The sequence below is a fragment of the Rhinoderma darwinii genome, chromosome 5 (genome assembly GCF_050947455.1).
Source record: "Rhinoderma darwinii isolate aRhiDar2 chromosome 5, aRhiDar2.hap1, whole genome shotgun sequence".
NCBI classification, from domain to species: Eukaryota; Metazoa; Chordata; class Amphibia; order Anura; family Rhinodermatidae; genus Rhinoderma; species Rhinoderma darwinii.
The window spans coordinates 267,335,186-267,360,297 of NC_134691.1; the positions used below are offsets into that span (position 1 = coordinate 267,335,186).

The following is a 25,112-nucleotide window of genomic DNA, read 5'->3' on the forward strand; positions in this document are numbered from 1 at the left end:
TTTCACTGGGGAAATCAGAATATTACATCTCTTTTTGCATAAAATGTTTCATAGGATTTTAAAACATTTACAAAGGAAAAGCAAAATGAGAGGCACCAAATCCCCACAGAGTGCTACATGTGCGTCATTCTACAATATCAGTATCATATTATTCTTACATGTACAGACTTGAGCGGGGGAATAAAAAAGTCACTAGAAAACCTTCTATCAACCAATACAACAGGTAAACAGAACAATAAAATGATACCTAAATATTCAGAGACAGTGCTAGATTACAAAGTAAAAGAATATAATGTTGCGAGATCAGATCACAGATAATATTTAGACAATATCCAAGGTTTCCAGGTTGTCAGAGTTTTATGATGTGCTACAGAGGACGTGGAAAGAGAAGTTTATAATGACAAGGACAGTTATTTCTACTAATATTATCATTAATGGAAGGGGATATGGAAGATTTCCAACAAAAGGGTATGGAGATTCTTGTATGAATGAGAATGTGATGAATTACCACCCTAATAGAAAGGGAAAATTCCTCCAAATGCACGTCTATAACCTCTAGGGCAGGGTCTTCCATTATCTTTAGGTCCAAAATTTGTGAAAGCAATTTAAACATATCTTTGCAAATAGTTGAAAGTATCGGACAGGAACCCCACATATGTAGTTAAATTTTGATCAAACCACATCCCTTCCCAGGAAAAGCTCCCGACATACACACTAAGCTTACCCAACAGACGCCACAAGAATGTCCTTTTGGCCTCCGTCGGGCCAGTATATATTGGTATATTGAAAAAAAAAAAATATGCTATAGCATAATAGACTATGCTATTCCATAGAACTGTATATGGTAAAAAACCTGCATACTGCGTGGTATACGTTTCTTTTACAATGGGACACTATCGGCAACGTTTCACACTCTATGCTTGTATAATGGGATACGTCGCAGCCCTCTGTCGGAGGTATACGGTGGGAACTTTTCCCGGTGTTTACGACACATGGATGTCCACAGTGTCATGTGAACAGGGCTTTAAATTGATTTTCTCATCAATTCTGTATAAGTTATGCATTAATAGGTTACATAGGCCAAACTAGATGCTTTTTTCTATTTATCAAAAGTATAGCAATCGCCCAAATTTCCCCTTTCATATTTCAACATGTATTGAGCTTTAGTACTTTCCCCAGGGTAAAATCTGTTTAAAGAGGCTCTGTCACCAGATTTTGCAACCCCTATCTCCTATTGCAGCAGATCGGCGCTGCAATGTAGATTACAGTAACGTTTTTATTTTTTAAAAACGAGCATTTTTGGCCAAGTTATGACCATTTTTGTATTTATGCAAATGAGGCTTGCAAAAGTCCAACTGGGCGTGTTTAAAGTAAAAGTCCAACTGGGCGTGTATTGTGTTACATCGGGGCGTGTTTACTTCTTTTACTAGCTGGGCGTTCTGACGAGAAGTATCATCCACTTCTCTTCAGAACGCCCAGCTTCTGGCAGTGCAGACACACAGCGTGTTCTCGAGAGATCACGCTGTGACGTCACTCACTTCCTGCCCCAGGTCCTGCATCGTGTCGGCCACATCGGCACCCAGAGGCTACAGTTGATTCTGCAGCAGCATCAGCGTTTGCAGGTAAGTAGCTACATCGACTTACCTGCAAACGCCGATGCTGCTGCAGAATCAAATGTAGCCTCTGGTGCCGATGTGTCCTCGCTCGTCCGACACGATGCAGGACCTGGGGCAGGAAGTGAGTGACGTCACAGCGTGATCTCTCGATAACACGCTCTGTGTCTGCACTGCCAGAAGCTGGGCGTTGTGAAGAGAAGTGGATGATACTTCTATACACAACGCCCAGCTAGTAAAAGAAGTAAACACGCCCCGATGTACGCACATAATACACGCCCAGTTGTACTTTTACTTTAAACACGCCCAGTTGTACTTTAGAAAGCCTCATTTGCATAAATACAAAAATGGTCATAACTTGGCCAAAAATGCTCGTTTTTTAAAAATAAAAACGTTAATCTTATCTCCATTGCAGCGCTGATCTGCTGCAATAGCAGATAGGGGTTGCAAAATCTGGTGACAGAGCCTCTTTAAATAAAAAGCAAAGATGAGCCTTATCTTCCAATTGAGACCATAAATAATTTCTCAGGGAATTTCAACAACATTGTAATTGGTCTAGAATAGCAGCTATGCTAGAGGCTTCTAAATCAGGAACTCCTAGAACTTCATTTTTATACGCTACACTAGCCCTTTTCCTATTCCAAGTAAAATGGAAAAATAATGTTTAAATCTGAGACCTTGTTGAAAGAGGAATTATGAATGGGATGGTTTTGCATAGATATAAAAACTTTGTCGACATTGTCATCTTAACAATGTTTATTCTGGCAATACTGTATAAGATAACTCTTATTTCTCAAAATGATTACTGACCTATTCTAAAGATGACAAAAGGTCAGAGACAACTTGAGATATCTGAGGAGTCAATTTAATCGCTAAATATGGGATACTGAATTCCGTCCAAGTAAATTTAGAATGAGACAAGGCGTGAATGGGGAAGCTAAAGATGCATCAGTAATGATTTAGAAATAATCAATTTATAATAAGGTACATTGAAATGTTTTCCAATAATCTTTGGGATTTCGTTAAGAGGGGATAGTGGCACTTGGCTTATTAATATTATCACATTATCTGCAAATAAGCCTATTTTATGTTCTTTACCACCTACCAATAAACCTTTAACCTCTGGAGATCTTGTAATCATTTCAGCAGGTACATCCCTGTCGTGTCCCGTTGCTTATATTGAAAATAAACTGTAAGTATATACTAATGCTGAAGGGTTGGTATATAAAGATAATATCGAATATTTAATTACAAAAATATAACCAAATTTATTTAGGACTGTCTCTAGGAATCTCCATCTTTCCACATCTCAGGAAATGAGCATCTCTGGAGATAGCAATCTGATTTTAACTCCTTGTATGTCGGCCTTTAATGAAGCCAACTTGGTCTTCAGTTACAATCTACATACCAATAATTTTGAAAAAAGTTTTATGTCATATAATTTATGTCACCAATATGGCGCGAAAATTGGTCCAAAAAATTGGGTATCTGGCGGTTTTGCCTGGTATTGGTAGGGTAATTATTAAAGTTTGGAGCTTTTAAAGGGGTGGAGATCTATGTTCTACACTTGCATTAAAGGTGGAAGACATGTAAGGAACCACAAGACATTAAATACAATCAAAAAACATACACAGAATCCTCAATTGTTGAAAGCTTGGACATGGTAATAGAAAGGTCTTGAGATGTGAAATACCCTTTAGAAGTAAAATGTGCCATAACAGTCCATATCACAAGCAACCTACATAAAGGTAAACACTCCACTCGTTGCGTTTCAAAAATTAAATACTTTATTAATTATATATATATTTAAAACAAACCATGAACACTAAAAGGATGTCGCATATACTAAATGTGGTAGCAGCAAGGATATATAGATGCCTAAATCACAGGATATGTAAGGTATGTATACTAGGGTGCAAAGCATAGAAAGTCAAATGCAAAAACCTAAATGTAACATGCCCACACAGTTGTCACATATGGTAATCAGTGTTTCTTGTTTTTTTTTAGTTATGTATCTACTTTTATAGTATGTGATTATTGACACGCATCATGTGGATTTTTGAGTGAGCCCATTTTTTGATAGATTTGTGTTTTTTCCCTTTATGGCAAACTTAGCATATTGCAAATACAGCAAACTAATGCAAAACTGTTTTTTTTTAAAGTTACATTGGTGTTATAGATCTGGTCAAAAGCAGACAACTAAAATATAGAATTAGAGGAATTTAATAAAACTAACTTACCTCCTTGTAGCCTGGATTTCTCATAATGTTTGTATACTCCATATAAAGTTGACATGCTAATATCAGATAGCTTAGAGAGTTTGTCCATGACATCCTTGGTTACCCAGTCTGGCAGCGTGTAATTGTGAATTTGCTATAATAAATGGACATCATTTCATGTGCACTTTATCTTAGTTAGGTCTCATTCACACCTGCTTGTGTGTTTTGAATTGGGTGCTATATTTCAGACCATATTTTCTCCTAGATGCACTGAAAAAAGGGCTTCTAGCGGAGACAGGCCACAATACTACATATGGAGCATGCTGCATATTGACAATTACCCACCATGGCCCACATGTACAAAGCAGTGTTTGGCAAATGGTAACGTGCAAACAATGTGCGTTAAAATGTGTGACTTTTCTTGTCACTTGAATATTTTGTAAAGTGACAATAAAAGTGACGTAGTATAAGCCACATTAAGAAAACGAGTGAAAATGGTGCAAACTTGGGTGCAAATATACAGCAGGCTTATTGATTTTCGGAATTTATTAAGGGGGGTGTGTCCTAATAAATTTTGGGCAAATCACTCTATCTCTTAAGATACGTTAGTCTTGCCCCTGGACATGGAGACAAAGGAGTCCTCTTAATTTTTTGGAAGGGAACAAATAGAAAGCAAAACTGCCATAATATTACCTAAATAATAGTGCACACTGTGCCAAGTAGAGTGCTATCTATCAGTAACATTCAGTGCCTACATGAAGTAATAGTGTTATAACAGTGTTCAACTAACAGTGCTGTACTGTTACTAAATAATACCACAGCTGATGCCATACTGTGCCTAAATAATACCACAGTTGATGCCATACTGTGCCTAAATAATACCACAGCTGATGCCATACTGTGCTGAAATAATACCGCAGCTTGTGCCATACTGTGCCTAAATAGTACCTCAGCTGGTGCCATACTGTGCCTAAATAATACCACAGCTGGTGCCATACTGTGCCTAAATAATACCACAGCTGGTGCCATACTGTGCCTAAATAATACCACAGCTGGTGCCATACTGTGCCTAAATAATACCACAGCTAGTGCCATGACCTATGTTTAAGGCAAATTCCCAAGGAGAAGGTTTATAGCAGGTTGCATGTGGTGGGGATAATGGGATGGTAGTAGACCTTAAATGATGTGTGGTATATAGTTAAAGTAAAAACCCCTTTTTAATCTATTTATTAGTAGCACATACGACACATGTAAAATGTAATTATATTTACCTCACAGAGCAAAGCGTCATATATTATCCACCACTTGTTACTTTCAGTTAAGTCTTCGGATGAGAAACCAGTGTCATTTTGTAAACTATTTAGAAAGTCCTGTAAGAAAAATACAATATTATCCACTATGCATATCCCCTATGTTAACATTGATCCATTAAGAACATGATTTGGATGATAAAGGAAAGAAATGGAGGTGAAGTGGATCACATACAAACACAATAGTGTTTTTTTATTTTGGAATAATAGTGGGCAATGACAATCTCATGGGTATCGGAGCCTTTCAATTGTTCCCCTAAAGCAGATGTCTGGGGAGAGAAGGATCGGTCATATTGGATTTCAACATGCCCGATCCTTGGTTCCTTATCCTCATTGAAATGAACATGCACACTCTGTAGGTTTATAGGGGAGACTCCAGAAATAGCTGACATCCGACAGTTATCTCATGTGGATGGGTGGATTACTGTCAACTATTCCACTTTTGTAACAAACCACATGATGAGGAGAGAAATTATGCATATAAGCATGGGGCCTTCATCTAACCTTGTTATTACAGATAGGCTTAAACTAAGTGAATTTTTTACAAAATTTTATAAAACAATAGATACTTAAAGAGGCTCTGTCACCAGATTTTGCAACCCCTATCTCCTATTGCAGCAGATCGGCACTGCAATGTAGATAAGAGTAACATTTTTTTTTTTTTTTAAACGAGCATTTTTGGCCAAGTTATGACCATTTTTATATTTATGCAAATGAGGCTTTCTAAAGTACAACTGGGCGTGTTTAAAGTAAAAGTACAACTGGGCGTGTATTATGTGCGTACATCGGGGCGTTTTTACTTCTTTTACTAGCTGGGCGTTGTGACTAGAAGTATCATCCACTTCTCTTCACAACGCCCAGCTTCTGGCAGTGCAGACACAGCGTGTTCTTGTAAGATCACGCTGTGACGTCACTTTCCCAGGTCCTGCATCGTGTCGAACGAGCGAGGACACATCGGCACCAGAGGCTACAGTTGATTCTGCAGCAGCATCGGCGTTTGCAGGTAAGTCGATGTAGCTACTTACCTGCAAATGCTGATGCTGCTGCAGAATCAACTGTAGCCTCTGGTGCCGACGTGTCCTCGCTCGTCCGACACGATGCAGGACCTGGGGCAGGAAGTGAGTGACGTCACAGCGTGATCTCTCGAGAACACGCTGTGTCTGTGCACTGCCAGAAGCTGGGTGTTAACGAAGTGAAGTGGATGATGCTGATTCGTCAGCGTCATACACTCCCATTCGCAACGCCCATAGTAAAAGAAGTAAAAACGCCCCGATGTACGCACATAATACACGCCCAGTTGTACTTTTACTTTAAACACGCCCAGTTGTACTTTAGAAAGCCTCATTTGCATAAATATAAAAATGGTCATAACTTGGCCAAAAATGCTCGTTTAAAAAAAAAAAAAATACGTTACTCTTATCTACATTGCAGCGCCGATCTGCTGCAATAGGAGATAGGGGTTGCAAAATCTGGTGACAGAGCCTCTTTAAAGTAGCCATAAACATGAGGTGAGATCTTGAGACATCTGGAGAAAATCTAATGCCCATAGGCTAAGACCAATGGTCTCCCAGTGCCAGGAAATAAAAGGAATGACCAAAATAGCGTTTTAACGGTCTGATCCTTTGTTTCCCCCGAGATGGCCGAACCCTGCCTTCCTCTAAAGAAATAACAACCTTGTTCAGCAGAGTTTAACTTGCATAATAATGGAGGAAAGACTTATGTCTATGGCCAGTTTTCTCCTTTTGGCAAAATAATCTTTAATCAGAAGATAGTGTAGAAATATTTATCATTAAATTAAAAAAAGGTAGAAAAGCAGCACCACCCTGTGTAGCGTAGGGTGCAACTCCTCATCAGACACACGACCAGTGTCCTAAATCTTGACAGTCAATATCCAAATATGAGGCAGTACGCTGCCGTTAATAGTGAAAAATGGTAAGGATCTGTCTCTTCACCAAATGCTAGGGAAAAATAGTAAGGATCTGTTAATTCTCCAAAAGATTTGGTGAATAAACAGATCCTTACTATTTTTCTCTATTAACGGAGTGCTGCCTCATATTTGGATACGCAGTTTTTTTACGTGCATAAATCTGTCAGGCTCGTGTGAATGTAGCCTAAGGATACAATAGTAGGCGGGACATGTATCTCAATGGGAATAGTCAATAAAGTTCTAATTAAGACCACTATAGTGTCGTATACCCATCACATGGTCTCGGACCAGAGAGACCTCGGATGGTATACGACACGTCACTGGTGACGTGTCATTTCTGCAGGTGCTGGTTCTTTAGTGCCCGTCCAGCCTATGTAGTTGTTCACTATGAGCGCGCCTGTGCGTGTTCACAGTGAACAAGGACGGCACCTGCGTATGACTATCCCGGTCTACGAGGTACAATATCAGCACCGGCACTTTTATGTTTTAGAACTAGATACACTGCCAAAGCCTACACATAGTAGGCTTTGATAACGGGTTACCAAACACACGGCACACGGGCCGCATGCAGCCCTTGAGGCTGTTATCTGCTGCCTGTTGCTCCCTAGGGAGAGGACAGAGCAGACCCAAGGAGGAGCCTCACAACGCTAGTATAGGCTCTGCTCCAATGTCAGGGGATTCCACAGAGTCCCGGAGCAGAGCCTATAATAGTATACTATATAAGATTACTGTCTGCTGGGGTCCTGTATCTAAGCCTACATTGTGTTAGGCTTAGATACAGGGTCTAACAAACAGTGTCACACATGGACCCTACATGCACGCTCATTACAGCCTGCAATGCATGCAGGGAAAAAAAAGTTTCATCAGAAGGAAACATCAACAAACCGGACCTGGAGTGCATGTAAACAAACGGTGGTAAATTCAAAGAAGATAGGCGGTAAGTGGATTTTTTTTTAAAATACTGCTTTATTTAGGTTGTCTGTATAATGGGTAATGTATGATACACTTTTTGAAAATTTGATATCGTATCTCGGACAACCCCTTTAACTACACTCAGGACCGGTTTTAGACAAAGTGTGGCCCTGGGCAAAGTTAAAAGTGGGGCCCCAAATGCTGAATTAGGGTCTGTTCACATCTGAGTCCGGCTTCCTTTGATGGCTTCCGTCAGACCTTTCCGTTAGGGGAACCCATGAACGCAAACCAAACGGAAACCATAGCTTTCTGTTTGCATTACCATTTTTTTCAATGGTAAAGTTTCCGTTGCAAATGGTTTCCTTGGTCTCCGTTCCGTAAGGTTTGTTTTTTTGGCAGAAACTATAGCGCAGTTGACTGCGCAATTCATTCCGTCCAAAAAACGGAAACCTTACGGAACAGAGACAAACGGAAACCAATAGTAATGCAAATGTAAAGCTATGGTTTCCATTTGGTTTGCATTCATGGGTTTCCCTGACGGAAAGGTCTGACGGAAGCCCGACTCAGATGAGAACACACCCTTACTGTATCAATAATGCAGTCAATTCAGAAGGCGGTGTGAAGAGAACTGCATCGCTAATTTCTAGCGCATCCAGGAGTGTTGCAAGACCCAAAGCATATGTCCCCCCACTCACACAAAAAAATTATCTATATACATATACAGTAATTATATCATACCACTATACCAGATGAAATATTACCTGCATAATGTTATTGAATAATACTGCCACACCATAACCACATAGTTACTGAATAATACTCCGATACTGTTACGGAATAAAAACACTGTACAAAGACCAATATTACCACCATGTAGTGACCATATAGTGGTAGGTGCCAATTATACACAGGAGCTCTACAGATGATATAAGTGATTACAGCACATTTATATCTAGTGACTCACAGGTGATGTCTTCTCTGATTAGAGCCGTTAACTTTCACTTTTTTTCTCCATCCAGCCCAGACCACTGTGACGACTTAGTCCAGCCACGACACATCTCTGCAGAATTTGACACACAGACATGTTGGTTTCTCACTTTTCAAGCACCCTCCCCACCTATACTACATCCTCTAAACATACTTGTAATCTGCAGTGCCCTAGATGGTAATAATGATCCCTCAGTGCTCGACACAATAAAAGTGTCCCCTCAGTAACCGAGCCCCTTTGTGCACCCACAGTAATAATACCCCGTTGTGCCTCCTGTAGATAGCACCACACACAGCCCCCTGTCATATGCCACAGTGCTCCCCCTTATATATAGTGCCACACAACCCCCACTAATGGATAGCGATGCACAGTCCTTATTGTATATAGTGCCACACAGCCCCCCAACCTTGTATGTAGTGCCACAGCCCCCTCCCTTGTGTGTGTATATATATATATATATATATATGTAGTGCCACACTTCCCCTGTCCCTTTTATATATATATATATATATATATATATATAGTACCACACAGCCCCCCTTGTATAAAGTGCCACACAGCCCCCTTGTATATGGTGTTACACAGCCCCCCCTTGTATATAGTGCCACACAGCAATCCCCCCTGTATATTGGCAAACAGCCCCCCCTTGTATATAGTGCCACACAGCCCCCCTTGTGTATAGTGCCACACAGCTCCCCCTTGTATATAATGCCACACAGCCCCCTTGTATATAGTGCCACACAACCCCCCCTTTGTATGTAGTGCTACACAGAAATCCCCCTGTATATTGCTACACAGCACCCCACCCTAGTATATAGTGCCACACAGAACACCCACCCTTGTATATAGTGCCACAAATCCCCCTCTCTTGTATATAGTGCCACACAGAACCCCCCATTGTATTTAGTGCTACACAGCAATCCCCCCTGTATATTGCCACACAACCCCCCCTTTGTATACAGTGCCACAGCCCCCCTCTATTGTATATAGTGCCACACAGAACCCCCCTTGTATATAGTGCTACACAGCAACCCCCCCTGTATATTGCAACACAAGCCACCATTTGTATATAGTGCTACACAGCAATCCCCCCTGTATATTGCCACACAGCTCGCTCCCTTGTATATAGTGCCACACAGAACCCCCCTCCCTTGTATATAGTGCCACAAAGCCCCCCTCTCTTGTATATAGTGCCACACAGAACCCCTTTGTATATAGTGCTACACAGCAATCCCCCCTGTATATTGCCACACAGTCTCCCTTCCTTGTATATAGTGCCACACAGAATCCCCCTGTATATAGTGCCACACAGTGCTCCTCCCCCTTGTATATAGTGTCATACAGAGCTCCCCCCTTGTATATACTGTCACACAGTGTTCCCCCCTTGTATATGGTGTCACACAGCGCTTCCCCCTTGTATATAGTGTTGTACAGCATTCCCCCCTTGTATATAGTGTCACAAAGCGCTCTCCCCTTGTATATAGTGTCACACAGTGCTCCCCCCTTGTATATAGTGTCACACAGCGCCCCCTTGTATATAGTGTCTCACAGTGCTCCCCCCTTGTATATAGTGTCACAAAGCGTTCCAGCCCTTGTATGTAGTGTCACACATCGCCAGACAGCCCCACCCCAAAAAAATAAAAAAATTGTGCTTACCTTGCCTATTCCCGTGACGGACAGACACTCCGTCACGGGAATAGGGCAAGGTAAGCACAATTTTTTTTTGGGTGGGGGCTGTCTGGCGATGTGTGACTCTACATACAAGGGCTCCGATGCAAAGCCTCTGGGGTGGGACGCATGTGCAGATCGGCGTGATGCAGTGATGTCATCTCGCCGGCCTGTGCAGGGATTCGTCCCAGCGCCTATAGGCTGCAGGCCTAACGTTGACTGAAGCCTATAATATTCACATGTGTCTGCGTCCTGAGGATGCACATACAAGTGAATGTGGCTGTTGCTATCACCGGGCATGAGGGTGCCTGTGCCACCCGGCGCATAAATATTATGGGTCGGGCGGAGTGGGCCCCATAGCAGCTGCCGGCAGGGGGTCCTAAGAGGATGGGGGCCTTGGGCAATTCCCCAGTTTGCCCCCCCCTAACGCCGGCCCTGACTACACTCTTTCTCACCACCTACAGAGAACAACCACCCTATCAGTCGCTTATGAGCAGCAGGTCTCTTCCTGCATGCTCGTCATCTCCTACCTATTCCTCAGCAGCTGGGGCAGTTGCTATGGCCAGGGCTACACTGAGACTTTTTGTAGTGCTACTGATTGATTTTTACTATTGATCTATACCTGCAGTCCAATTAAATACATTGAGTTGCATGCAATCTTGTAGACCGCAGCTGTCACTCAATAGTTAAAATCAATCAGTACCACTACAAAACGTCTTAGGCCCCATGCACACGACTGTGGCTGTAATCAAGGTCCGTGACAGTCATCCGCATTTGCAGACCGTGCTCCCATTATAAAGTATGGGATGCACAGTCCGTAAAATAAAAAAATTGTACATATCCTATTTTTTACGGAAGCTTTTATGGTATGAACACCTTCCCGTAAATATACGGGAATGTGTCCGTCGGCCAAAGAAATGAATGGGTCCGTAATTATGGACCGTAATTAAGGACCGTAATTACGGACGAAATCTAAGGTCGTATGAATTGGGCCTTAGTGTAGCCACACTGATGTGAGCCACTGAGGCTTATTGGGAGTGAGCGACCTGATTTGTCTGCCTCTACTTAAGAATCCCTGACCTCAACATCAGGGTAAATTCAGACTGGTCAGATACGCTGCGGAAAAGTTTGCAGTATACCTGACCCAGAAACCGCAGGGAAATCCGTCAGAATATATGCACTAAATCATGCTTAGGTTAGTGCATATATTTTTGGGTGGATTTTCTGTTGCGAAAATCAGCCAACTAAGAGTGAGTAAAGTCTTCTCTTTTTTTTTTTTTTACTTTCAAAATACATAATTTTTGTGTTTGGAATTTGCTAATACGCAGTGAAATCCCAGAACACATTTTTTTGCAGTGCGCGGATGAGATTTATTAAAATCGCATCCACTCTGCTGCTACTGTAATACACTGCAGATTTCCTGTCAGCAAATCCGGATGGAAATTCTACAGCAAATTCACCACATGTAAATTTAACCTGAGGGTATTGGTGATACCATATAGAAGGGGTGCTCAACTACTTTTAGCAAAGGTCCACTTACCGGGGTATGTCATCAGGTGAAGGTCCCAGTTGAACAGCATTAGTAAAGATTTGTAGATAGTGTCATACATAGTGCCCCCTGTAGACAGTGCCACACACAGTCCCTCTAGTGATAGTGCCACACACAGTCTTCCTGTTGATAGTGCCACACACAGTCCCCCTGTAGATAGTGCCACCCACAGTCCCCCTGTAGATAGTGCCACACACAGTCCTCCTGTTGATAGTGTCACACAGACACTGTAGATAGTGTCACACACCCCTGTAGATAGTGATACAAACCACCGTAGTTAGTGTCACAGCCCAATAGATATTGCCACACCCCCAGTAGATAGTGCCACACACACTCTCTCCAAGGATAGTGCCACACACACTCCTCCTGTAGATAGAGCCACACACACTACTGCCCCAGTGTCTTATAGGCAGTAGGCCTAACGTGGCCTGTAGCCTAGTGAATAGCAGAGCAGGGAACTATCTCCATGCTCCGCCAAAGTATTCAATTGTATCGGCATCCTGAGGACGCCGATACAAATGAATGTGGTAGTCACCCTGGGATACGGAGCACCGGGCCAAAAATCCAGGGCTTCCGCCCGAATGCCCCGTGCTAGCGACACCACTGGTCCAGACAACTGGTGTCCGCAGTCTGGGTTTTGACCGCGGTCTGCCAGTTGAGGACCCATGCCGTATGCTATGGGTGTTTGCTTGTGCTTCTTTGTGCAAAATAGTGTGTTACCAACCTACTTTTCTGTTTTTCCAGCTCTGTTTTGTATTTACTCAGTCCTTGTTTGCTTTAGAGTTGTTTGGTTTCATCCTGTTCTGCTTGCCTTGTTTCACTGGGTTTTGGATCTGTTTATTTTTGTTTTCATTGCCTTTAATTCCTAGTGTTTCCCTGATGTTGTGTTAGGGACAGTGTCTGCAGATTGGGGACCCTATTAGGGACAGTGTTAGGGACAGTTAGAGTTAGTGGTGTCTGGTGTTAGGGTTATTACTGTGGTGAGTTAGGGTCACCGCAAGGGTCAAGCACATGTTTAGAGTGACTCAATTTGATTTCCCATCTCCTGCAACTCCTCATAATCTTCTCCCTTTTTTTATTTTGTTATCTATCTCTCTCCTCTTCCAGCTCTCTCATTCTCCCTTCTGTACTATTCTTTTTTTTTTTCTATTCTTCACCAGTTTCTTTCCACATAACCAATATTAGTTCCATTTGTTTGTGTTGGTATGGGAATTTTTGTTCGGCTCAGACTACCCGATCAATATAAACAGTAGCATTCCCGTCAGTAAGTATTGTTGGTCCTTAATCTATGTCGTTCTTAAGGAAGTAGGTATCGAAATGCTGACCTATTCCATACTACTCATTAGATATACCTCAATTTTACTATATACCTTAGAGATTATTATAGATTACAGGGGAATAATGTGGATCTATTGTTGGTTATTTCTGTATTGTCTTTGTGTATTTTACATCCGTAGGGATCGGTATTGCTGTAACATTATACAATACAATAATTAATATACATTGATTAAAAAAAAAAAGAAAGAAAAGGAAACACATTGGGGCATATATACTACCACCGTGCGCCTCAACATGGCACAAGCTAAGGAATATAGTGCAGCTACTGAGCTAGGCCAGGTATTACCTTGAATAGCTCACTTCAACTTTTCTGTGCAAAAAAAATGCAGAAATCTTTAATAAATAAGTTGCACAATCTACAATTTGCAAGCCACACTGCCTTTTATCCATCACTTATGGAACGTTTGTAGATGTCACAGAAGGAGGAGGTGGGAGCTTGATAAATATCAACCCAAACGCCATTCTTTCAAATCGATTATGTTAGAAAACTGGTGTAATCACATTGATATTATTTCCCAATATGTTCAAAAAATTGGTTTTCTCTATCTAAAATACAGATAACAAAGCCAACATTTAGGGATTTACCAGTAGAATAGAAGATAATAATAATAATAATAATAATAATAATAGAAGATACTATTTAACTTACCTTATACGAGTCTATGAGATTGTTAAACTCTATTGATTCATATGTTTCTATTAGCAGTTTTTTGTACAGAGGACAGTTTCTTAGTGGCATGTAAAGCAGCTGAAATAAAAGAAAGATGTGTGAAATGCAGCTATTTGCTTAATCTGTTAGAAATATGGCGTTATTTCCTGATGTGTGAACAGGTGAAGTGATTGGTTGAGGTGTTAGGTTGAAGGGAATTTCTCTCTAAAATAGAAAATGTCCTTTTCGTCTGTGTGACAAGCAGACATGACTTTGCCAATACGGGTTGTAGCTTAACTCTCTACGATTTAGATAATAATGTTTTTTAATTACGTTATGATTAAGAACCGCAAGGATGGAAACGCGTAAGTCTATTTGCAACATGATTTGAATAAAAGAAAATCCTTTTAATGCTGGAGTGATGGATAATTTTATATACTTTTCTATGACTGTCCCATAATTCAAAATATCTTCTAATCCAGAACCTATTATGTCCCATTGATGCTGTAATGAAGGATTCTACTGTATTTTTAAAAATGTTCTACCATAAACTTATGTAGTACAAAACATATTTTCCATAGGAATTAAAAAACTAACATTGTCCTCTGAGACTGGCACCGTATGGACTGGAATTGGTTGCCATGTAATATTTTGGTTCCAGATTTGCTTGCCAACAGGTGGATATAAGCCAGCCAGATTTGCCTGGGCACTCATTAATGTACGGTCCATATCTGTGCTTCTCACATAAACCTAAAAGAAAATAATAAATCAAGTCAAAATATCTTATTACTGTACATAGATGATGTTGGTTTACGCTAGGACTGTGGCAGCCTGGAGCATTGGTCCCGGCCAGCAAGAAAATGAATTTAATACAGCACAAGAATACTTTAGCTACATTTACAATATTATTAGCTAGATTAAATAATGCACATCATTTTTTTGTTTTTTTTAATAGCAAAATTGTTAAATTAATGTGGATGGCAGTTAATGAAATGGGTGAGAATAGCATTATTTCATATACTTTTTTAGGCTCTGTTCATACTAGAGTGTCTCTACATTATTTGGTTCCATTGTTTTTACAGACAAACAGAGAAACAATTCCATCCAACTTTTCTCATGGTAAATGTCTTGAGGTATGTCAGCAAACTTTATTTTGGTTGCCAGATTATCATAGCCTGTTACTCTATTCTACACAATAAAAAAAAAAAAACCCAAAAAACAAGAAGCCTGGTTCTCCATTATTTTTATTATTATTCATTGTAGTCAGCGTGAAAACTGGTTTGTATGGAAAATATGATGTATTATGATCCATTTTACTTTCTGTATCAGTCAGTTAAGTCGAAGTCTGGCATGACATTTTCAAAGGTGGCGCATTTGTCATGGATTCTGCACCGAAAAACCACAACAAATTACAATATAATACATGCAAATGGAGTTCTGCAAACAATCTCAACGATTCATCCACTAAAGTGATGGGGTCCATGAAAATTATCGGGTGCCACTCGGATGCTGTGAAAAATGGCTCGAGTGGCATTCGGTCGTGTGCAACGCGGCAAATACTGTGAACTTCTGCTACAAGTGTGCCGGCGATTCACAGTACGAGCAGTGACCGTAATTAAGGGAAAGCAGTGCTCGGGCGAACGGTGCCCTTCAAAACAGCTGATCGACGGGTGTGCCGGTAGTCGGACCCCAACCAGTCAGATATTGATGGCCTATTGTTATTTTGGGAAGTACTTCTATATTTACCTCATGCCTACTATAAGTCTCATTCAGAAATCCAGTATACCTCTTCCTCAGATACTTTCCCAGCTCATATTGTTGCTCCATGCCACTCTGTTAATTGAGAGACACAAGTATTGATGATGATGATGATGATGATGATGATGATGATGATGATATATATACACAGTATATATTTATTTTTTCTCTTCTTTTTTTTTATATACCTCAGTGAGTTGTCCAAACCCATCAGGCCAAGAGTCTTCTAGATATTTGTCCTTAGGGTATGTACTAGTTGGACTTCTATCGCCATGACGAAATACCTGTGAAATAATATGCGCAATAACTAAATATATATAGTACATCAAGTTATTCTAATGGTGAGTGAATTTATAAATAGGTGTTGTTGATCCCCCATCTATTTACCCAATAAAAAATATGTTAACAGATGGAACAAAAGTTATAATATTGGTTGATCTACATTGTGATCAGTAGTTTCTGTCCAGGATGCTGAAACAATTACTGCCGATCATTTAACTCTTTCAGCACCCTGGACAATGACTATTTACTGACGTCGCCTAGCAACGCTCCTGTAATTGCAGGTGCACACACGTAGTCACCTGTATTTACGGGAGTCCCATAGACTTCTATGGGCCTGCCCGTGCCGTAATTACGGCCTAAAATAGGACATGTTCTATATTTTTTAACGGCCCGGGCACCTTCCCGTAAGCATACGGGGAGGTACCCGTGGCCAATAGAAGTCTATGGGCCCGTGATTATGTTCGTTTTTACGTTCGTGTGCATGGGGCCTTATCCTTGTGCAAATCTACTACACAACGGCAGCACAGCTGTGGCACATCCTCAACAGAAATCCAAGGGATTTAATACCAATGTATAAACGAGGCCTAAGGGTGCAGTCATACGCAGCAAAAAAATCAGTTCCATTCATAAGAATGGAACTTGCAGAATTCCATGCACCTACTGCAGAAACAACCACATGCAGATGAAAGGAACTCATTTTCAGTCGCAGAAAATTTCTGCAACAAAATCTGCCATGAGTGACTTAACCTAAGGGCACGTTCAGACGTGGCAGAGTTTTTCCGCTGCAAATGTTGGTGCAGATTTGGGGCAATTACGCAACGAACCTGCACCAACATTTGCATATTTGACAGGTAATTCAGACATTGCAGAAAACACAGCGGACTTGCCACAGATTTCAGTTTTTGCATTGCAAAGGCTGAAATACGCAGTGAAATTCCGCTTCTTCTCCGCAACAGACAGTGCATGCTGTGGACTGAAAATTCTGCACCGCAGCCTATGGTCCGCAGCAGAGTTTTCCGCAACGTCTGAACTAACTTTCCTAAATATGTATAGAAACAAATGTAAAAAACGGTCGCTGGAGAATACCACCGCGGACTCTCCGCAGCGGAATTCCACAGCAATTCTGCCACATGTGAATGTGCCCTAATACCAAAGCACAACTTTGCCTTTGTATGGCTAGATTCACACATCACGTATTTGTTGCAGATATGGTGCATATTTTTGTGCTAAAGCCAGAAGTAGTTTCATAAAGAATGGGAGATATAAAGAAAGAACTTATACATCTCCTCCCTCCTGAATAAAAATCTGCAACAAATACGTGATGTGTGAATCCAGCCTGATATGTTTGTTTCATTGAAGCGATAAGTGATTGACAGTGGTTACTAAAATTGTTTTGTAAACACTGTTCAGAATTCAACCCCTTCCCAACATTTGTCGTAAGTATGCGTCACGGAAAGCTAGTGCTTCACGCAATTTGACGTATACTTACTTACGACAGAAGCTGAGTCCGTTCCATCAGCCGCAGGTGTCAGCTGTATATTACAGCCGACACCCTGCTGTAATGGCAGAGACCGAAGAAAGCTCCGATCCCCACCATTAACCCCTTAAATGCAGCAGTCGAAAGAGACAGCTGCATTTCAGGTGTTCGTAGCCAATCTGCACCCCAACACCAGGTTGCTGATGGCTGCATTGGCAACCGGAAGCCTAACACTGGCTTCCCGGTCTGGCTAGATCAAAAGCGATTGCTGCATCTTAGTGGTTTGTAGCCAAATTGAAAATCAGAAAGTTGAACAGAAATCAGACAATTGGAACTTCAAGTCCCCTAGTGGGACTAAAATAAAAGTGGAAAAAAATAAAAGTTGTAAAAAATAAAAGTCTCAAGTAATAAAATAAAACTATAGCCCTTTTTCACTTAACAAGTCCTTTATTATTGATTTTTTAAAATAAACCATACATATTTGGTATTGCCGCATCCGTAACGGCCTGAACTATAAAAATATTATGTTATTCATCCCATATTGGATGAAAAAACCCCCTAAAAAACAATGCCAGAATTGGCGTTTTTTGGTCACCTTGCCTTCCAAAAATTTAAAAAAGTGTTAAAAAAGTCACATGTATCAAAAATGGTACCTATAAAAACTATAGCTCATCTCCCAAAAACAAGCCCTCATACAGCTGTCGATGAAAACATTTAAATGTTCTTACAACATGGCGACAGAAAAAATACATTCTTTTTACAATTTATGATGCAAAAAAACCCCATAAAAAAGCGCTATAAATTTGATATCGCCAGAACCGTACTGATCCGCAGAGTAACGTTAACATGTCATTTATAACACATGGTGACACGCAGTATAAAAAAACGTAAAAAACTATGCCAAAATTGCTGTTTTTTGGTCACCTTGCCTCCCAAAAAAATAGGATAAAAAGTAATCAAAAAGTCGCATGTAACCCAAAATGGTACCAATAAAAACTACAGATCGTCCCACAAAAATGGGTCAAAAGGCTCACTACACCCCTTAATAAATGCCTTGAGGGGTGTAGTTTCCAAAATGGGGTCACTTCTCAGTTCTCACTTCTTTTTTCATTATTTCACATCAGTGAACCAATACTTTGTAAATCACCAAATTAGGCCTTAATTTACTCTTTCACTCCAGAGCCCTGTTAAATGTAGAGGCAAAAGATTAGGGCCACATGTAGGGTGTTTCTAAAACCGGGAAACCCAGAATAATAATTAGGCTGTGTTCACACAGAGTTTTTTTGCAGGAGGAAAATTCCTCCTGCAAAAACTGCTCCAGACGGTTTTTGCACAGTGGTTTGACAAAAACTCGTCAAAACACTCGTCGAGGCGTTTTTTTCCTCTTTCTGACTGATTGAAATTAGGTTTTGGAGGCGGAAACCGCCTCAAGATGGGTCATGACGCTCCTTTTTACCGCGACACGGTTAATTTACTCGCGGTAAAAAACTCGTCCAACTCCCATTGAAATCAATGGGAGGCATTTTCGGAGGAAATCAATGGGAGACAATCTATGAAACACCTTTGGGGTCAAAATGCTAACTACACCCCCAGATGAATTCCTCAAGGGGTGCCAAATGGATTCATTTTTGGGGAATTACCACTGTACTGGTACCTTAGGGGCTTTGCAAAGGCAACATGGTGCCGAGAAACCAATCCAGCCTTCCCTTCTGAGCCCTTCCATGTGACAAAACAGAAGTTTATGACCGCATCTAGGGTATTTACGCACTCTGGAGAAGTTGCTTTACAAATGTCGGGGATCTTTTTCTCGTTTATTCCTTGTAAAAATTTAGTTGTTTTTTTTTTTAGCTAAAATGACATCTTATTGGAAAAAATTAAAAGTGTTCATTTTCACGTCCAAATTCTAATAAAATCTATGAAACACCTGTGAAGTTAAAATGTGTAGTTTCCAAAATGGGGTATTTTTTGGGGTGTTTTCTTTGTTTTGGCATCACAAGACCTTCCAAACCCGACATGGTGCCTAAAGTATAATCTAATAAAAAGAAGGCCCCAAAATCCACTAGGTGCTCTTTTGCTTCTGAGGCCTGTGTTTCAGTTCATTAGTACACTAGGGCTACATGTGGGATATTTCTAAAAACTGCAGAATCAGGGCAATAAATATAGTTTTGTGTTTCTCTGGTAAAACTGTTAGGGTATGTTCACACGTAGTCAACAAAAACGTCTGAAAATCCAGAGCTGTTTTCAAGGGAAAACAGACCCTGCTTTTCAGACGTTTTTTTACCAACTCGCATTTTTCGCGGCGTTTTTCGCGCCGTTTTCGCAGCGTTTTTTACGTCCGTTTTTGGAGCTGTTTTCATTGGAGTCTATGAGAAAACAGCTCCAAAAACGTCTGAAAGAAGTGTCCTGCACTTCTTTTGACGAGGCTGTATTTTTACGAGTCGTCGTTTGACAGCTGTCAAACGACGACGCGTAAATAACAGGTCGTCTGCACAGTACGTCGGCAAACCCATTCAAATGAATGGGCAGATGTTTGCCGACGTATTGGAGCCGTATTTTCAGACGTAAAACGAGGCATAATACGCCTCGTATACGTCTGAAATTTGGCCGTGTGAACATACCCTTAAGGATCTGCCAGGCACAGCTTCTGTATCCACGCCCATAGGTAATCAGTCTGCACCTGCTTCTATGTCTGTGAGACTGACTCCATCTTCCACCACTCAGGATGGCAGGCTTAGGAGTGGGAGAGCCTATCACAGCCTGGCCAGACGGAGCTAGCTCCCGCCCTCTGTCTATTTATACCTGCCTTTCCTGTTCCTCCTTGCTTGTGATTCTTCTCGTGTGGTTTCCTGGCCCTTTTGAACTATTTGTCCCTGCTTCATACTGACCCTGGCTTACTGACTACTCTCCTGCTCTGCGTTTGGTACCTCGTACACTCCTGGTTTGACTCGGCTCGTTCACCACTCTTGTTGCTCACGGTGTTGCCGTGGGCAACTGCCCCTTTTCCCTTGCTTCTGTGTACCCTTATCTGTTTGTCTGTCGGGCACTTATTGAGCGTAGGGACCGTCGCCCAGTTGTACCCCGTCGCCTAGTGCGGGTCGTTGCAAGTAGGCAGGGACTGAGTGGCGGGTAGATTAGGGTTCACTTGTCTGTTTCCTTACCCCCATCATTACAAAAACCTTCTGTGTTACAGAAAAAAATGGATTAAAATGGAATTTCCGCAAAAAAAAGAGATTTGACCTCCACTTTGCTTTAACTCCTGTGAGACGTCTAAAGGGATAAGAAACTTTCTAAATGGCGTTTTCAATACTTTGAGCGGTGCAGTTTTTAAAATAGGGCTATTTATGGGGGTTTATAATATATAGGCCCCCCCAAAGGCTTTTGAAATTTTCCTGAAAATATGAGAAATTTCTTCTAAACTTATAAGTTGAGTCCTATGAAAGTAAAAGGAGGTAAAAAAAAAAATACTAACATAAAGTAGACATATGGGAAATGCTAATTAGTAACTATTTTGTGTTGTATAACTGCCTGTCTTACAAGCAGATACATTTAAATTTGGAAAAATGCTTATATTTGCACATTTTCTCTAAATTGTGGTGTCTTTCACAAATAAACCATGAATGTATCGACCAAATTTTACCTCTGACATAAAGTACAATATGTCACAAGAAAACAATTTCAGAATTGCTCGGATAGGTAAAAGCGTTCCAAAGTTATTACCACATAAAGTGACACATGTCAGATTTGAAAAACGAGGCTCTGTCAGGAAGGTCAAAAGTGGCTGCAGCGAGAAGGAGTTAGGGCACGGCCAGACTAGGCAGAATTGCTGTGGAATTCCACTGCGGACAGTCCGCAGTGGAATTCTCCAGCGGCCGTTTTTTACAGTTGTTTCAATACATTTTTAGGCAAGTTAGTTCAGACGCTGCGGAAAACTCCGCTGCGGACCATAGGCTGCGGTGCGGAATTTTCCCTCTGCAGCATGCACTGACTGTTGCGGAGAAGTGGAATTTCACTGCGGATTTCAGCCTTTGCAATGCAAAAACTGAAATCTGTGGCAAGTCCGCTGTCTTTTCGGCAACGTCTGAATTACCTGTCAAATATGCAAATGTTGGTGCAGATTCGTTGCATAATTGCCCCAAATCTGCACCAACATTTGCAGCGGAAAAACTCTGCCACGTCTGAACGTGCCCTTAAAGTAGCTTGACAGTAAAGCCAAGGAAAAAGATTTATGTTTTAGGTGGAGACATTTTATGCAGGACCTGGCATGAAAATATATTTTTATGGAATTTCAAAATAAACTAAAGTAGTACTTACACAAATACAACAATGGTTTGCTGCAGTTGGTGACAGCTTTATTACAAATCACATATTTTATGGTTTTCTGCCACCAGTCACATTGAACTTGCTTCCCTTTCTGCAGGCAGTATAGTATAGAGTAGGGAGAACTGAGCAGTTGATATAAAGCTTTGTTGAAAAAGATTCACTATAGATTAACATTTATTGTATTAAATCCCTGTTCATTCGGAGTCCAGTGGGCAGTCCTACCCAGTGATTGACACCTATCTTTGTATGTGTGCTCATATAGGGTAGGCTGTCAATCATTGAGTTGATCAAAATAGAGAGAGACGGGACAGCTCATCCAAAAAATGAGGCATTTAGTCACCCAAATATGCAACATTTCAATCCAATAGGACCTTTCTCAGGCATTCTTGAAAAAGGTCCAATTGGATTGAAACGTTGCATATTTGGATGAATAAATGCCACATTTTTGCGATGTACTGTTTCATCTCTCTCTATTTGGATTACATCAAAGAACTTTGGATCAGGTTCTTTTGAGGCTTGCACCCATAGTATTTTGTATCTGGTGCTGTGATACCCCATTGGTTTACCAATCATTGAGTTGGACTGCCCACTAGACTCATACGCTCAGAATGAGCAGGGATTTAAAGTCATACTGTATATATATATATATATATATATATATATATATATATATATATATATATATATATATATATATATATATATAGTATTGCTATTGCATTTCTCCTTTCAGCTGCAGCAGAGCTCCAATAATGATATGGCATTTATAATTTCCTGTGCTTTGCTACGCAGAACCATTAGGTAACAATTTATACACACATAAGACTCTGTATGCATCTCCCATGTCACTCTATGGGGGGATAGAGTTGTACTACACCACTTCTCGGAGACTGTAATAATCTATGACATTTCTCTGTCAATTGAGTCATATTATTTATCGTTGCCATAAAGCATGAACACCCTGCTGTAATATCTATACAAGCAATGCATAAATTAAGTGTGTATTTCCAATTTGGCCACCCCCAGGTAAGTTTCTAAAAATAAAAAATAAATAATTAATTCTCATCTACAGACTTACATCTAATAATTGAATCTAAAATTTAATACACGAGTAGTTCCCTTTAAGCTATCAGAGGATTATGACAGCATGTATCTGTAGGGCATTCATGAAACTGATATTCCACTTCACTCCATGACTAAAAGGAGCAATTCCTATGACACTATATTAGGGAATTGCGCCGCTTGCGTCGTTGAATGGCGGGGCTAGGCAGCCTGCCAATCAGCGCCTTTCAACAACGCAACGTTGAAAGGCGCTGATTGGCCGGACAGAATGACTTGCCCTGCCAGTCGGCACCGCGTCGTTCAGCCCCAGCAGACCTGCATTGCAAGAAGATGGCACGGGAGCCGGTTTAGGTGAGTATGTAAAGTTTTTTTCTTGCTAAAAGTGTAAGGGGCTACATGTGCAGCACTATCTACAGGGGCTAGGGCTGTATGTGGGGGGCTATATGTGCAGCGCACCATTTACATTTTCGCCACAGGCAGCAAAAAGTTAGAATCGGCCCTGCACCTACGTAGAGTACAAGTCTCATTCAGCTACATCGAAAAAAAAGAAAAAAGTAATGAGTGCCTGGATGCACAGAGAAAAAAAAAATCAAGAAATGGTTCTGTCCTCAAGGCCAAACTTGGCCCTGTCATTAAGGGGTTAATATGGAGTTAGACCCCCTTTTGCAGGTATAACAGCCTACATGCTTCGGAGGGCCAGGCATCATAGATATAGTTTTTTAGTTTATTGTAGTCAAAATCAACATACGTAATATACTTACATATTGACAGCAGTCCAATTACTCTACTAAGTAGGGAGATCAGTAAAACACAAGCAGTAACATTGATCATTGAAGATAAAATACAGATGGCACGACTCATTCTGATATCCTAATGTGTTATCTGTAGTTTTACATTGGACTTCAGATAAACATACTGCATTATCCCAGAATCTAAGAAAACCCCAAAGAGTTAAGGAACAGATTCAGATCTTAGAATCTGTAATTCTATAAATCTTATAGACAAATACATATCTAACTTATAATGACCACAATACAATCTTTATACTCACCACTACAACAAACTTTAGTTCTTTCTCTGCACTTGTTTGGCACAACACAAGAAACCATATGGTGAGAAATAAACAACTTGATAAGAAGCATCTTGAATGGCTCACATTGAATTTTACAGGAGACATACTGTAGCTTTAACCTCGCTGAACAGGTAGATCTAGCAGGCTGCTTAGACAATACATGGAATACTTATGAGAGGCTGGGAGGAGTCAAGCGTTTCAATGCCAAAGTGAAAGAAATAATAAAAGCCTTCAAAGACTGTATGTGTCACCTCCGGGAGAATGGTTTGTTTCATCTGAGTCTTCCCTGCACAATAGTGATAGGCTGTGATCACTTCCATAATACACTCCATGTATTACTTAATGTACAAAGTCTAAACACTTGTAAGTACAGTTTAACTTAATAGCACCCATTGTTCATGTAGATAGGTCAGAGCATTATACACTTGTGTCAAAGATCAACATGATCTATTGCTTCCTTGGTAAGTGGAATATTGTACTTATGTACTTATAGTTTTACTGCAGGCAACCTTAACAAGGTGGACATCTACTGTTTTTACTTGGGAGCATCTTGAGATCTACTTGCTACCAAGTTGTGACAGGATCCTAGGGCAAGGCCACCATCAGGGCAGCACTAGTGGTATTGCTGTCAGGGGCCCGAACAGAAATGTAAAAAAAGGGGCCCGCTAGCTGCCAGCATCGATTATATGGCCACCACAATTGAGCCTATATGATTTCACTTTGGTGAACATGACATGTGTGGCCGTGTGTGGGAGGGAAACAGAAAGAACTTTGAAGTCATCATTTAAACCGTGGTGGTGGTAGTTCCGGGCCCATCATTCGCCATCGGGACTGAAAACCAGCAGGAGCAGCAGTCGTTGGCTTTTGACACAGTGAGTGATGTATCTGTGTGAGGCTGCTGCAATTGGTGTTGGGTAGACTGTGGGAGGGTGGTTTTGGAGCTCCTAAAGCTGCAGCATGCCCTATGT

The 25,112-nt window shown here is 40.9% G+C and overlaps 1 protein-coding gene across 1 annotated transcript in view; it reads right to left on the bottom strand.

The window, feature by feature from the left end:
* The window catches only part of ACP3 (acid phosphatase 3), a 51,931-nt gene extending 27,649 nt beyond the window's left edge, over nt 1-24,282 (bottom strand). Inside the window, exons 1-7 of the mRNA XM_075828597.1 lie at nt 24,124-24,282; nt 16,120-16,215; nt 15,920-16,006; nt 14,771-14,923; nt 14,174-14,272; nt 5,104-5,202; nt 3,854-3,986 (exon numbers count right to left, since the gene is read on the bottom strand). Of these exons, the coding sequence (XP_075684712.1) occupies nt 3,854-3,986; nt 5,104-5,202; nt 14,174-14,272; nt 14,771-14,923; nt 15,920-16,006; nt 16,120-16,215; nt 24,124-24,249 (793 nt within the window). The 5' untranslated portion in view covers nt 24,250-24,282. The remainder of the gene's footprint in view (nt 1-3,853; nt 3,987-5,103; nt 5,203-14,173; nt 14,273-14,770; nt 14,924-15,919; nt 16,007-16,119; nt 16,216-24,123) is intronic.
* Between the last annotated feature and the right edge of the window lie 830 nt (nt 24,283-25,112).